This window comes from Phasianus colchicus, chromosome 8 (genome assembly GCF_987193195.1).
Source record: "Phasianus colchicus chromosome 8, bPhaCol1.hap1.1, whole genome shotgun sequence".
Taxonomy (NCBI): Eukaryota; Metazoa; Chordata; class Aves; order Galliformes; family Phasianidae; genus Phasianus; species Phasianus colchicus.
Genome location: NC_143443.1, coordinates 6,336,356 through 6,349,394, shown reverse-complemented (window position 1 = coordinate 6,349,394; position 13,039 = coordinate 6,336,356). Strand labels below are relative to the sequence as shown.

General features: G+C 37.6%; 1 protein-coding gene across 5 annotated transcripts in view; it reads left to right on the top strand.

The window, feature by feature from the left end:
• The window catches only part of LDB3 (LIM domain binding 3), a 118,792-nt gene that overhangs the window by 66,811 nt on the left and 38,942 nt on the right, over positions 1-13,039 (top strand). For 4 of the 5 annotated variants that reach the window (XM_090144790.1, XM_090144789.1, XM_090144791.1 and 1 more), the window contains exons 6-7: positions 7,034-7,203; positions 8,176-8,212. In XM_090144790.1, the coding sequence (XP_090000916.1) occupies positions 7,034-7,203; positions 8,176-8,212 (207 nt within the window). Of the gene's footprint in view, positions 1-354; positions 559-7,033; positions 7,204-8,175; positions 8,213-13,039 lie in introns of all 5 variants that reach the window. The other variant, XM_090144793.1, reaches the window with a different exon arrangement.

The window sequence follows — 13,039 nt, the reverse complement described above, 5'->3', positions numbered from 1 at the left end:
ATACATATGTGTGCCTTTGCTTATCTATGTGAATGCAATTATATATGCATGTAAGAGCACAACTTTAATATATGTAAATATGAGAGATACATAGCAATTTTTTATGAAGTCAACTCTTCATCTTTTTTATCTGTCTGTTAGCCAACACAAAGATGTCACTCATGAGTGCAGCCAGCATTTAACTGTTACTTGTTGTTATGCTGACTCTTATTCTCTGAACTGAAGCTTTTGTGGTGAGATGCCATGAATACACGTGTACGCTCCTCTGTTAGTAGTTTTTCTCTCACTTAACTATCACACCTTTCTCCTTTCTTCCCCTCCCTTCCTGTTGAACCTCACTCTTGCATAATCCAGTACGGATTTCACGGAGCGTTTCAACCCCAGTGTCCTGAAGGACTCTGCCCTGTCTACACACAAACCCATTGAGGTGAAAGGCCTAGGCGGCAAGGCTACTATAATTCACGCCCAGTATAACACCCCAATCAGCATGTATTCCCAAGATGCCATCATGGATGCAATTGCAGGCCAGGCACAAGCCCAAGGTGGAGAATTTGCTGGGTAAGATTATTTCCTTGTGTGGAATGCTCTTTCTCTGCATGATACATCTAATAATCCCCATATGCATGATGAGACTTCTTCCTCGACTCTTTTTTCCTGGAGTATCTTTTCTGTGAAAAATAGAAATCAGTTCTAGATACTGTTTGAAAGTGGTTTTTGTGGTTTTTTTTTTTTTTTTTTTTTGCAGTTTAAAGGGTGGATAACTAGTGTCTCAATTTCAGCTGGGGTGGAATTGAGCAAGTGCAACTTTTTTGGGTATCTCAAATACCACAGGAACAGATGTAGTGCTCTCTATTTGAAGATAGATGGCTTTTCATTTACCTTGACTATTCTTTGTAACAAAGACTGAATTAAGAAAGGAAGGGGGGAGGGTTTCTATTAATAGTTAAAGACTGTCAAGTATTTACTTAGTGCTGGCTATGATTTTATCCTTTATCATGGAAAGTTATATTGTACTATCCCCTTATCTAGTATATATACTGTATACATGCCTTATGCACACGCTTTGTTATCCTTAGGACTATAGTAAAAGTCATTGATCTTCAGTAATTTTGTTTTTCCAGTGCATGTTTCTGCTAATCTTGTCTGATAAACTTATCCACATCTGTGACTTAACTGAAATTATATGTGGCATAAGTGTAGCCCTTTTTCTCTCTTACTAAGCATCCTTTACCTAAAATAGAGCCTACCTTCTTATCACATGACTCCAAAATAGAGGTAGAGCAGCAAACATTAACATTGCTTCTTTTAAATTTGTTAGCTGTAGACTTTTTCATAATGCAGGCGCTTTATAGATTTGCTTACATTCCCTTTACTGGCTATTTTCTCACTGAAAGATCTTTTTTCCCCACCAATATTATTCTGTTGTGTTCATAACTCCCTAATGATGCATCCCAAACAATTTGTTGGCTCAATCACAGCTCAGTCCGTCTCCAAAGACGTAAGTAGAACTACATTGCCAATTTAACAAAGTACAATGAAAGAAGTTCATTATATCTGTGTTTTTAATAACAGCGTAGATTATAAGAACACTTTCTACCAAATGGTGTAGCATTATATAATGGAAATTGTAATGCTTAAGAACTCCATTCCTAAGCCCAACATTCACTTGACTCCAGAGGAAATTTGTGCTTCTATTTGTTGTCTCAGTTGCAGGAAACTTTCTAAGCCTACTGTGCTGTGTGTTACAGCCTGATTTATAAATTATTTTTTAAAAACTCGTTTTAGTGGCTAAACAAATTTCTCCTTGTTATTTCTCAGTAATCCTACTATGAACACAACCTTTTTAATCTAGATAGACACAATCCTCGCTGATATTACTGCAGCTCTTCAGGTTGCTAATAGATCAACTCTGAGATACGAGTTTGCTTCATGCGGAAATTATAGTATGAGAAGTTTGTCAAGTAAAAGCAGGCTAAATTATGCACTGATTCATTTGGTCCCAGTTCTCTGCCTATCATGTGTTACTTTCCTTTGGGCTTCTAACTTTACATTACAGATAAGTTCTGAAGCCAGGAGGTGGTATGCAATACAATGTGTGCACTGTGACAGATCCTAAAGGCTTCTGTTCTTTATGACACACAATAACTGCAAATACTGTTTACTTCTGATATCAGTGAAAGTAGTACTAGGACAGGGATTCATCCTCCAGTTTAACTGTTGGAAATCAGTTATCTTTTCCATCAGTAAGACTGGTGTCAGGCCTTTGCTGTTTAGAAAATAACACTCAAATACTGGATTGCCCTGGAGAACCTAAAGGAAAGCTTACAAATGACTTACACTACAATTATTCAGACCTCAAACTAAAACATCAGGATAGCAGTGTTCAAATGCTCTGACTTCATATCTTTATTGTATGTTGCTTTGTTATAATTAATTTTGATATACCAAGAACCGAGGGTTGGTTGCAATAAAACCACGTGGTCAGGTATTCCAAGTACATTTCAGTAAAACCTCTTTTAAGTTCCATTATGCAGTTTCAGCCAAATTCACAGTTCATGTAAACAGATTAAAATCCGACAGCTTTATCAGGATTAAGATCCTACAGTTCCAGTAGCAGAATCAATAATGTGACTGTGTAAACTAAATAAAGTCTAGCATCTCTTTACAATAAGCTAGCTTGGCTGTATAATTTTCTGATCTGCAGGAACTGGCTTTTTCTCAAAGCATTGGTCAATAGCCAGAATTGGTCTAATATCCTGTGTCACATTATTTTGTTGTATACTTAATGATAGAGCTATATAGTCCTCCCAAAGTTTTTACTTAACGTCTATCTACTTGCTTGCATTAAAACTGAGTCATGATTCAGGAAGTGATTTACAGGGTAAACCATATTTTATAATGAACTGCAAGATAAAATCACATTTGTACATATCGAAAGAGATTTCACTGTCTTTTAAGCTTCTTTTAATGCTAATAACATCTGATCTGTACGGTAATGCAAAAAGAGAGAACTTTCTATTGAAAACAACTATAATATCTTAGGGTATTGTATAAACAAATCTCAAAAGCTCTAATCCATTTGGGCAGACTTTTTTTCAGTAATGTCAATTTGAGGTAATGTTCTTAAGGACGCATGATATTTCTGCACTTGTGTACCCAGACAGAAAAATTAAGAAGATGTATAAGAACAACTTATTAACATAGTTATTTATGTAGTTCAGCTATCTGTGTGAGTCAAACACCACATTTAGGTTTATGAAGTGCTCATAGTTAGCGATGCTCTGTGTTTTGCACTTCCATGCTGAGTGGCTTAGATGTCCAAGATACTCATCTGCAATATAATTACAATTGAAAAAAAAAAAAAAAGAAAAAGGCCTGCTGCAGTAAAGATAGAGTTGGAAATATTCCAATGTATTGCATTAATCTAGTTCAATTTATAGGAGCATATTTCACTATTCTAGGGAGGTTAATTCACCAGTCTCCATTTCCTGCCATAATCATCTAGCACAAAGACAGTAATATGTCATATTAATGCCATGTACTCCTACTATGAAATCTGTGGTCTAGTCTCTAGAAAAAATAGCATATCCATACATATACTTCTACATACATATACTTCTAAACTGTCTCTTTGCATCTTGGTTGTAATACAAATATAAAGCAATTTAGCTAGAGCATGTGAAGAACAGATTTTGAATAATCTGTGACTCACACGCCACAGCTGCCACAGGAGTACATGGTTAAAATCAACAGTACTACATATCCAGCTTGCAACAGACTGCAGTGTTAAAATTTGCTATCAGATCTAGCAGGATAGTTTTTTTTCTTTTTTGAACTTCAGCACTGGAATACAAGTCTGAGGTATAAAGGAACTGTTGGCCAGTTAAAGCAGTCACCTGGCCTTTCCTCCCCCTACAAATTTCCCTGCCCTCAGCAGAGGTTTTGGAATGGGATGATCTTTAAAGATCCCTTCCAACCCCAGCCATTCTGTGATTCTATTGATAAGGCAAAAGACACTGCATGCTTAGTCAGTACTAAGAAGAATGCCTGAAGTGCAGCTGGGAACTTGAAAACTAGGTCACCTTTGGGGGAAGTTTTTTTTCAGGTCTTGAATCGAAGATTCATTTTTAGGGTCCTTTTCTTCCAAAGTTCTGCTCCACCATGTAGTACTGAATCTTGTGCCCAACTGAGTCCTCAAGGAAGTGAAAAGTCTGCATATGCTGGGGCATGAGAAATAGAAATACTCTTTAAAAAAATATGAAATCTGAAGGTGTTGGGGTATGATACAGTCACATATAATGCATGCTGTGAATCTACAGCATATATAAGCACGTGTAATTTCTGAACCTGTTGCAGTCTTATTTGAAAAACACTTCCATGCTATCGCTAGTTGCGGATCCACTAAAAGAGTTTATGTTATGCAATGCTAAAACAGAGATGTGTGTCACCTGGGAAGTACTGACATTTAAGGTATTGCCTAGTAGTGTGTGTGTATATATATATATATTTTAGTGTATGCTGTATGAGAGCTCTTGTGATAGTAATGCCTCCTATTATGTTAAGTTGCCCCTTGATGTCAGAGGCGGATGTTGGTGGTATGGCATTGAGATTGAACCTCCCCACCAATACTCCTTTACAGTTTGTTGCCATGTGACAGATGGCAGCAGAGGGGCAGTCTGACAGATTGGAGTCTGACACGGCATGGAAGTATGTATGAAGCAGAAGTGTGAAATTGAATTCCTTTATGTGGAAAAATGGCACCCATTGATATTCGTTGATGGTCACTGAATGTTTATGGAGATGAAACACTGGATGTTAGCACAGTGAAGCAGTGGGTGGTACATTTCAGCTCTGGTGACAGTGAAATGAAAGACCAGCCATGTTCTAGATAGCCATGCACAGCTGTCGTATTATGAAATGAAGAGTGCCCCAATAAGCTCATCTACATGCATTTGTGGATTAAAACCGGGAGCTTTGTACAGAATTGAATATCAGCTTTGTTGTATTGCAAACGATGGAGGCAACACAGGAGTTGGATGAATTTTCTACCAGATGGTTTCCACGAATGCTTACACTGAAACAAAAGGGCGCTGCATGCAAGTTTGTCAGGACCTATCGAACCAATAGAAGGCTGAAGGTGACCATTTCCTGGATCACATCATTACCAGTGATGAGACAGGGAGTCAGCACTACAAGCTGAAGTCAAAATGGTAGTCCGTGGAGTGGTGGTGTGAATTCCCCATTGAAGAAAAAGTTCATTACACAGCCCTCAGCCAGTAAAGTGATGTGTGCTCTTTCAGAGTAGGAAAGACACAATCTTTCTGAATTTCCTGGGGCCCGGGCAAGACATCAGCTGCTACGTCACAACGCTGGCTAAGCTGAAGATTCAGACTTAACACTCAAGCCAGAGAAGAAGACAACCTTTCTCTTGCAATGCAAAACTACCAAGTCCCATATCCGTTTGAAGACTGTGGAAGAGACTGTCAATTTGGCTGGACTGTCCTACCACACTCACTGTATAGTTTGGGTTTGGCACCTTCTGGCCTTCACTTGCTCAGTTCAATGGAGATAGACTGTGTGAGCAACGTTTTTCTAGCAACAATGCAATCATAACAGCTGTGAAACCGTGGGTCACCTCTGCTGGTGCAAGTTTTTATGTGCATGGCATGTAGGCTCTTGTTCATCTCTGGCAAAAGTGCATACTTAATAGAGGTGACTATGTTGAAAAACAGCATTATGTAGCTAAGAATTTGCTCTCTCAAATAGTATTATTGTATTATTTATATCTGTTATAGTTTCCATGGTAATAAATAGGAGGCATTACTTTAGGATCTACCTCCATATATAGGATATCAGATATTCTTTTGGCTTTTTCATCATTCCTCATCTGCTTTTAAATAACAAAACCAACTTCCCTGTTCATTTCCTCTGCAAAATGCAGAACTCTCAGATAATACTAAATTGGAGCCTGAGCCAGAGAAGAAACTTCTACAGCAGGTGACCACTCCCTAAACTTTATAGCACTGAGTTATGGCCCTTATCTTTTGAGTCATTTCTCAATTTTTGTTGAGTATCCTGCCTGCAAATCTCTGCTTGGAATAGCACATTCAAGCAGTTAAAAATAATCACTTGCATCAGAAAAAGGCCTTGTGTTTACAGAAGTCATGTAGTCAAGTTACTACAAGGCTGTACACATAACTCCCTCACAGTGTCTTTCTAAAGTTGTCACTATTCAAAGTGTGCTATGCAGAAATTATTTATGCAGGAGAAGAAAAAAAAAAAAAAAAAACATGTTAACCTCACGTGTGCTACAGAGTTCTGTAGTTTTGGCTTTGGATGTGAAAAACTAGAAGTTTCTTCCTGGATATCGTGCAAGATGATGAGAGACCTTGGAAAAGCCTGAGGTACATTCTGCTGCTGAAGTTTTTAGGTATAAAATACGTAAGTAAGTCTTGAGTACAAGTCACCTTTTTTCTACTAAAAGTAGGCAATCTGGAGTTACAGCAGCTTGAGTTTTAATTCAGACTTTTGTCTAAGAATAATGACCTCTGGAAAGGAAAAAATAAATAATAGAAAAAAAGCTTATTACATTAGTAATGTAATGAAATGCATTCTCTGTTCTTACATGCAACCTTAAAATATACTGGCCCAAGACTAAAATGAAACGTAAGGTAAAACTACCAACACAAAGCTGTTTTTATAAGGAATAATACTGGTCAGAATGCTTGGAGAAATAAGACTCCTTTATCATCACAGTCTCCTTTATATCATTACAGAAGCTTATGGCTGCTTTGGCTGAGGAATCATGAACAGATATTTCCAAGCATTCTCACAGTGCTTTAAATATAAGGGTTTGAATGATTTCACAGTTATAATGAGCAAAATCTTTCTTAATTCACCTGATGTTGGTCTACGTATTTGTCCTTCTGTTTTGAATTGCTGTTAGTTTGGATGAGAAGCTGTAAGACCAGAGAGAAGTAAAGATGAAAGCTTCTATGTGTTGTTTCACAACGTTTCGCTTTCTGAATTGCAGTACCCTTCCTCTTAAAGATCCTCACGTAGACAGTGCATCTCCGGTGTATCAGGCTGTTCTCAAAACTCAGAACAAGCCTGAAGATGAAACTGAGGACTGGAGCCGCCGTTCTGCCAACCTGCAGTCTAAGTCTTTTCGCATCCTTGCCCAGATGACTGGAACGGAGTTCAGTAAGTCAAATGATAAGGCATCTTCCTCATCCTAGCTTTAGATTTGTCTCTTCATTTTCCAATCCTAGCACTGGTGACTAATACTGGTTCATGTTCTTCTTGCAGTCATTGTCACTGAGGGCTAAGATCAGACAGAGAGGCCTTGAATGTAACTTAAGGGAGTTAGGAAATGCAAGTTTTATGTCTCACCTTATACTTGATGAAGCAAATTCTTTGATCTGCCAAGGGTCTCACCAAAATAAGCATAAGACTGTACAGTAAAAGTTTATCTGGGACCATATAATCCTTTCTTACAAATCTAATCTATGCACAGTGACCTTTCACTTTCCAGCAGTTTAGACGTAAAAGCCGTCGATTCATTAGAGAAAGGATAAAGCACTTCAGTGTCTTGTAACATACTTCTATAGAGGTGAATTCCTGAAGTAAAAAACAAAACAAAACAGGGATCATTGTTTGTACTTTACCTATGGTCCTCTATCAGCCTTTAATCTAAACCTAAATCTTTTGTGAATGTTATATGAGTTCGAACTTCTTTGGTTATTGCCTACAGAAATATTTTTCTGACCATCTGGTGCTAAACTCAGATCCTGTTTCTGTTCTAGTTCAAGAACCTTTCCAACATCACAGAGAAATATTTAGTTTTCTCTCCTTGTATTAATCTACTGCTACCTCTGATGCGATTCCACAAAACAGCAAGCCCTCTCTGTAGGGTCATTGCCTACAGCTATGAAATGCTGCTAGTAAACAAATGAGGATGTTGTAGTAATAGCCACTTTACTACTAAGATCTTTCTGCCTAGCTCTAGGGAAACTGCTCCTCTCCCCACTGTTACTAAAGCCACTGCTGCTAAGTCAGCATCAGTGTACCTTTAAACAGCCTTGTCATGCTTTTCTGAAGAACTTGTAATTTTATCACAAAGCCGATAATTTCTTTCTTCATTTCTGTTCTAATGGAAATGCTTTCTCCCTGCAGTGCAAGATCCAGATGAAGAAGCCCTGAGGAGATCAAGGTAAGCAACTCCTTGTGGAGAACATGGCTTTTGTCTCTAGTGATAACAAATAATGTTTTAAAACAGCATTAATACTAGCATATTCAACTATTTTCTTGCCTTACACATGGTCTCTAACACAGTTACTTAAAAGGAACTAAAATTAAAATGCTATCAGCGAGAGTAATTTGAATGAGAAGAGCTAACAAATTGGCATGCATTGAAGACAGTACAAAGAAGTGTGTTCAAATCCAAAAGCTCCCTGCCCATGCTACTTTTATGTATTTTACTCTGTGTGTGAATGCAGTGAGCTTCTAAGACCAAATCCCGTGTAACTGCTTGATTGTGTAACTGTATGAAAATATGTAATGTTGTGATAGCATTGAAATTTATGTGCAATTTATTTGGATGATCCTGACTGACCTCTGATTCATCTGAAATGATTCACTAAAGGAGCTTTCTTCCATTCGTATCCATAATCATTTCTGTTCTGTTGAAAGTGCAACCAAAACTTGTATAATAAGGAAGCACAGGACTGCTTTTGCTGAGGTGAAATATATTTGTCTCCTTCTATAACCTAAGAATAATGCTGATAAAAAATGAGTATGCTCAGAAATAAGACAAGGAATTAAAGGCCTGTGATCATCTTATGTTTTCCTATGCTGCCAGGGATCCAATTTATTTTACATTATTGTGTACAGTTTAATAATTGAAGTTGAATTGGAGCATCCTACATGTAAGCCTGATTTTCTATTTCCGTACTTCAAACTCCTATTTCGCATTAGCTACTCTACACCACTAGCTGGGTTTGTGATTTCTTTGATATTCAATCCACTTGCTCTATTTTGTCATCGTCGTCTTTCTACCAGCATGTTTCTTCCATGAGTACTTTGAGCTTTTGATCACAGTGCAAGCTACAAAGTTGAGCTAGTGAGAAAGATGGCTGTCATATTCCCTATGAGAATACAGTATGTAGACTTTCAGTTTGTCTGCCACAAGCCTTCCATTGCAGTTCACCAAAGTTTGTGGGTGAGTGCCTTACTATCAGGCTTGGTATTACATCCCTGCTGGATTCATTTCTCCTATCAAATGTGCAAGCCTAACTGTTAGAAAATGTACCCTACATTACATGTTTTGATGTAATAGCACACATGTGAATCCTTACTATGGAGGGATTTGAAATGCTGTAGTGAACGTAACAGTTCTCCTATATACACATCTGATAGCAATATATTTTATTGAAGAAGTAATCTTTCTGGATGTAGTTTGTGGCTTTGTAAAACACCAGATAGTGGAAGTTTAATGTGGTATTAGATAGATTGCAAAAGTTAGTACAGCAACATGCATAGTGTAAATTACATTTTTTTTAGTGTAACTTAAAGTACATGACTGTATTTGCTATGCACTGCACATTTTCTGCACTTCTAATGTATTAATGCTACTATTATTTGTTTTTTTACCATGAGGACAGTAATGATTTTGAGTATACTTAAGCACATCTGCATTACTAATAGAAGTTTAAGTAGAGGCAGAAGGGAACATTGTAGTAGATAGTTAGGAGTATAATGTGTGTGGCAGTACATCACAAGCTCTGGTACGGGAAGTGAAATAGGGCTTCTTTAATAGCAGACTCACAGCACTTGGCTCATCTTGGTGCCCTGGTGCCTACTTCATACATTACATGTACTCCACCTGCAGATTTTGTAGCACAGGCACTGGTTATGCATGTGTCCATCATATGTTTTCTTGGGTTGATTGGACCTATCTCTGTTTCATCTTTTGGTTTTGTAAAGGATGGAGGAAGCTATGTCAGATGCACTTGACCTTCACTCTGCCATCACAATACTGGAGTACAAACTTTTCATCAGTGTCTTTTCCAGACACTATACAGCCTGTACAATCAGGTTTTGCTCCCTGCCCACAGTTAGGAGATCAGTTGGAAGGCTTCCTGGGCTCTCAAACGCAAAAGGCTATCACAGAACTGTGGGGTGTGAAGCTTGTCAGGTTAAATGTTGCACTGATGTTGTTTTGGCTTCATGGAAAAAAAAAAAATTCAAAATGTAAATGGATGTAATGGATGATTTTGTTCCTAGAGCACGTTGTGAGCAGTCACCCTCTGGTGCTTTCCATTGTCTCTGTGTCAGTTCTTCAGTGTAGTCAGCAAGAGCTGCATGAGATGGCAGTAAGATTTCCTCCGAACACTTGGAAAAAAAGAACATGTGGCTCATTTTTGGCAGGCTCGTTTTACAAAAAAAAAAAGTCACTTTGGGATTGTTGCTTCTAACTTCTTAACATATGCTTTGAGTGGTATCGGTAAGACTTAGAATCTTCAGGTGGCAGAAGATTTATTTTCTGTTAACATCGTTGAATGCAGAGCATGACTCCCTTTTGCTCAAGTTGCTGTTACTTTGAAGGCACACATATGATTATAACTTGATGTGAAAACATTAATTTGCTGTTGTGGTGATTGTTACAGAGCAGTTTCCAGAATGATATCTGTTTCAAGTTCAGCAGGTGTTTCTTAATGCCATTTCCTCAAATGGAGGGATATATTTTTAAAGCAGTGAGGGAATTCATGAAATTCATTTAAGACCCACTGCAACTAATAACAGCTAATACACTTCAGTGTAAATAATAATGTAAATAAATGCCACTGTGAACTTTCAGTGTTTCAGCAATAAATACTTGTATATTTTTAAGTAATTAAAAGATAGTTTAGGAAGTCATACATAAAGACTTCCTGAGATTTAGAAAGAAAATTTAGAAATATCAGTGAATTTGTTGATATTTACACTGTTCAATGTCTTGTGTTATATTCAGCCTGAGGAGTAAAACCAGTTTGGTCTGTTCCTTTCTTTTCCACTGGTTTCACTCTCAAGTTCTGCTACAATGAACAGAGTTTTATCTTACACTTGGAGTTTAAATAATAGGTGGAAAAAAATCTGTTTGCAATTGATCAAATAAATTTGTAAGTAACATATACTTCTCCTCGACTACACTCTCATCCCACGTCCTCCCCCTTCCACTTTTTGTTTGCAAAATCTTAATTTAAGCTATAGAACATGTAGAAAAAATTGAGCTCTGAGAGGTGCTGAACATTGCTTACAAGTTGCTCAAGAGCACCGGTCTGCAGTCAAACTGACAGGGGGAGGTCAGTTATTCACAGGACTGCACTTTTGAAAATCCCAAGTTATTCTGCTCTTTAACACAAATGATCAGAAATACCTATACTTACTTCTGTTGAGAAACCTATAGAAACTGCTGCTGAATGCTGCGTTTGGCCTTATAGGACAGCATGAGAAATAGATATAAATATGCTGGCCTATATATTATTTACGGAATGGAAAATATTTGCAGTAATTTTGCTCCTGTACTGAATCAACTTTAAATGACTGCTTGGGTTGGGGAGGGGAGAGCCAAGCGAATCTGCTGGCAGGAAAACAATGGGATTGCACTGCATTTCTAGCAAAAGCAGACCTGTAATACCAAATACAAGTCGTAGAGTGTGAAGTTACTTCAAATTACTCCTCAGAAATGAACAAATGCAAAAACATTCATTTACGGTCTAAAAAGGATCATCCAGCTTTCTTTGCACTGGTTCAAAAGCTGGGGAAACAAATCCAAATAAATTGCCATTGCCCTAACTATAATAAGGCAGGGGAGTGGTAGCCACGTTCCCTAATCCCTTTCTTTCTCCCTCCTTTCTTTCTCCTCTTTGTCTCTCTCTCTCTCTCTCTCCCTGTCTCTGTCTTTCTCTCTTTCTTCATGCCACAGGGAAAGGTTTGAAACGGAACGTAACAGCCCACGCTTTGCCAAATTGCGCAACTGGCATCACGGCCTGTCGGCGCAAATCCTTAATGTTAAAAGTTAAAAGCCCGCATTCAGTGGGCAAAGATGTGAGAGAGAATTACAGGAAAGAAATAACTGCTATCCTGAGTTAGAGCCTAAGAGCGTAACACACGTACAGGAAAGATGATTGCTAGGTTGTTTTTATTTTTTCTGAGTGCCCACCTTTAGTAGATTTCTGTTGTTAGCCTGGAATTCACTCAGTGTCACCAAAAGCAAAAATAATCATACTGCCTTGTTCACGTTCTCTGGTATGAAGTAGATTAGCTTTTGTCCTTTACGATATCAAATGCAACTTCAGTATACAGATAGAAGAAAAAGATGATTGTGTTACTTTTTTGACTTTACTTACAGGAGAAAATGAGAGGGAAGTTATTCACACTATTTCTTTAGGAGGAAGATTTAGATTTTATTGACTTCTATTGTTGTAAAGATAATTAAATATGACAGCATAGCATGAAAAGGAAAGCAGACTGAGCCTGGCCAAGTGTTTGCTAAATGTACAACCTGCTTAGTTCACATAGTCAAACGATGCTGTTTGAGTAAGACTTTAGCGTTATCATTTTCTCTTCAGTATATTATGCTAGTAAAACTTATTTGCTAAGACTACTTGCTATCATATTTGAAATCTACATTTGTTATTAGATGAAAGATAGAATGTGGTTGTTTAGGACCTGTGAGGAAATAACTTTTTGCTAGAGGTGTTTAGGAGTAAAACAGCATATATAGTACTGTTGGTGCACTGAAGTTTATAAAAGCATCTCTGAAGTTCAAAGGAACATGTTGCCCATTCTGTATTGCTCTTGCTTCGACCCACATTTTTTTTCTGTATATAGCAGCATGCTTTATCTCAAATAAACTGATTTAAAACTAAAATAATGATGTGCCTGTTTTACACAGTACTTCGTTCCTTTTTAAGACAATAACTGCTTCAACTGATTGTTGAAAAAAGGTGCACTTTTCTTTCCACAGTAGAAAATTCGGTCAAAAAGCTTTTCCCTA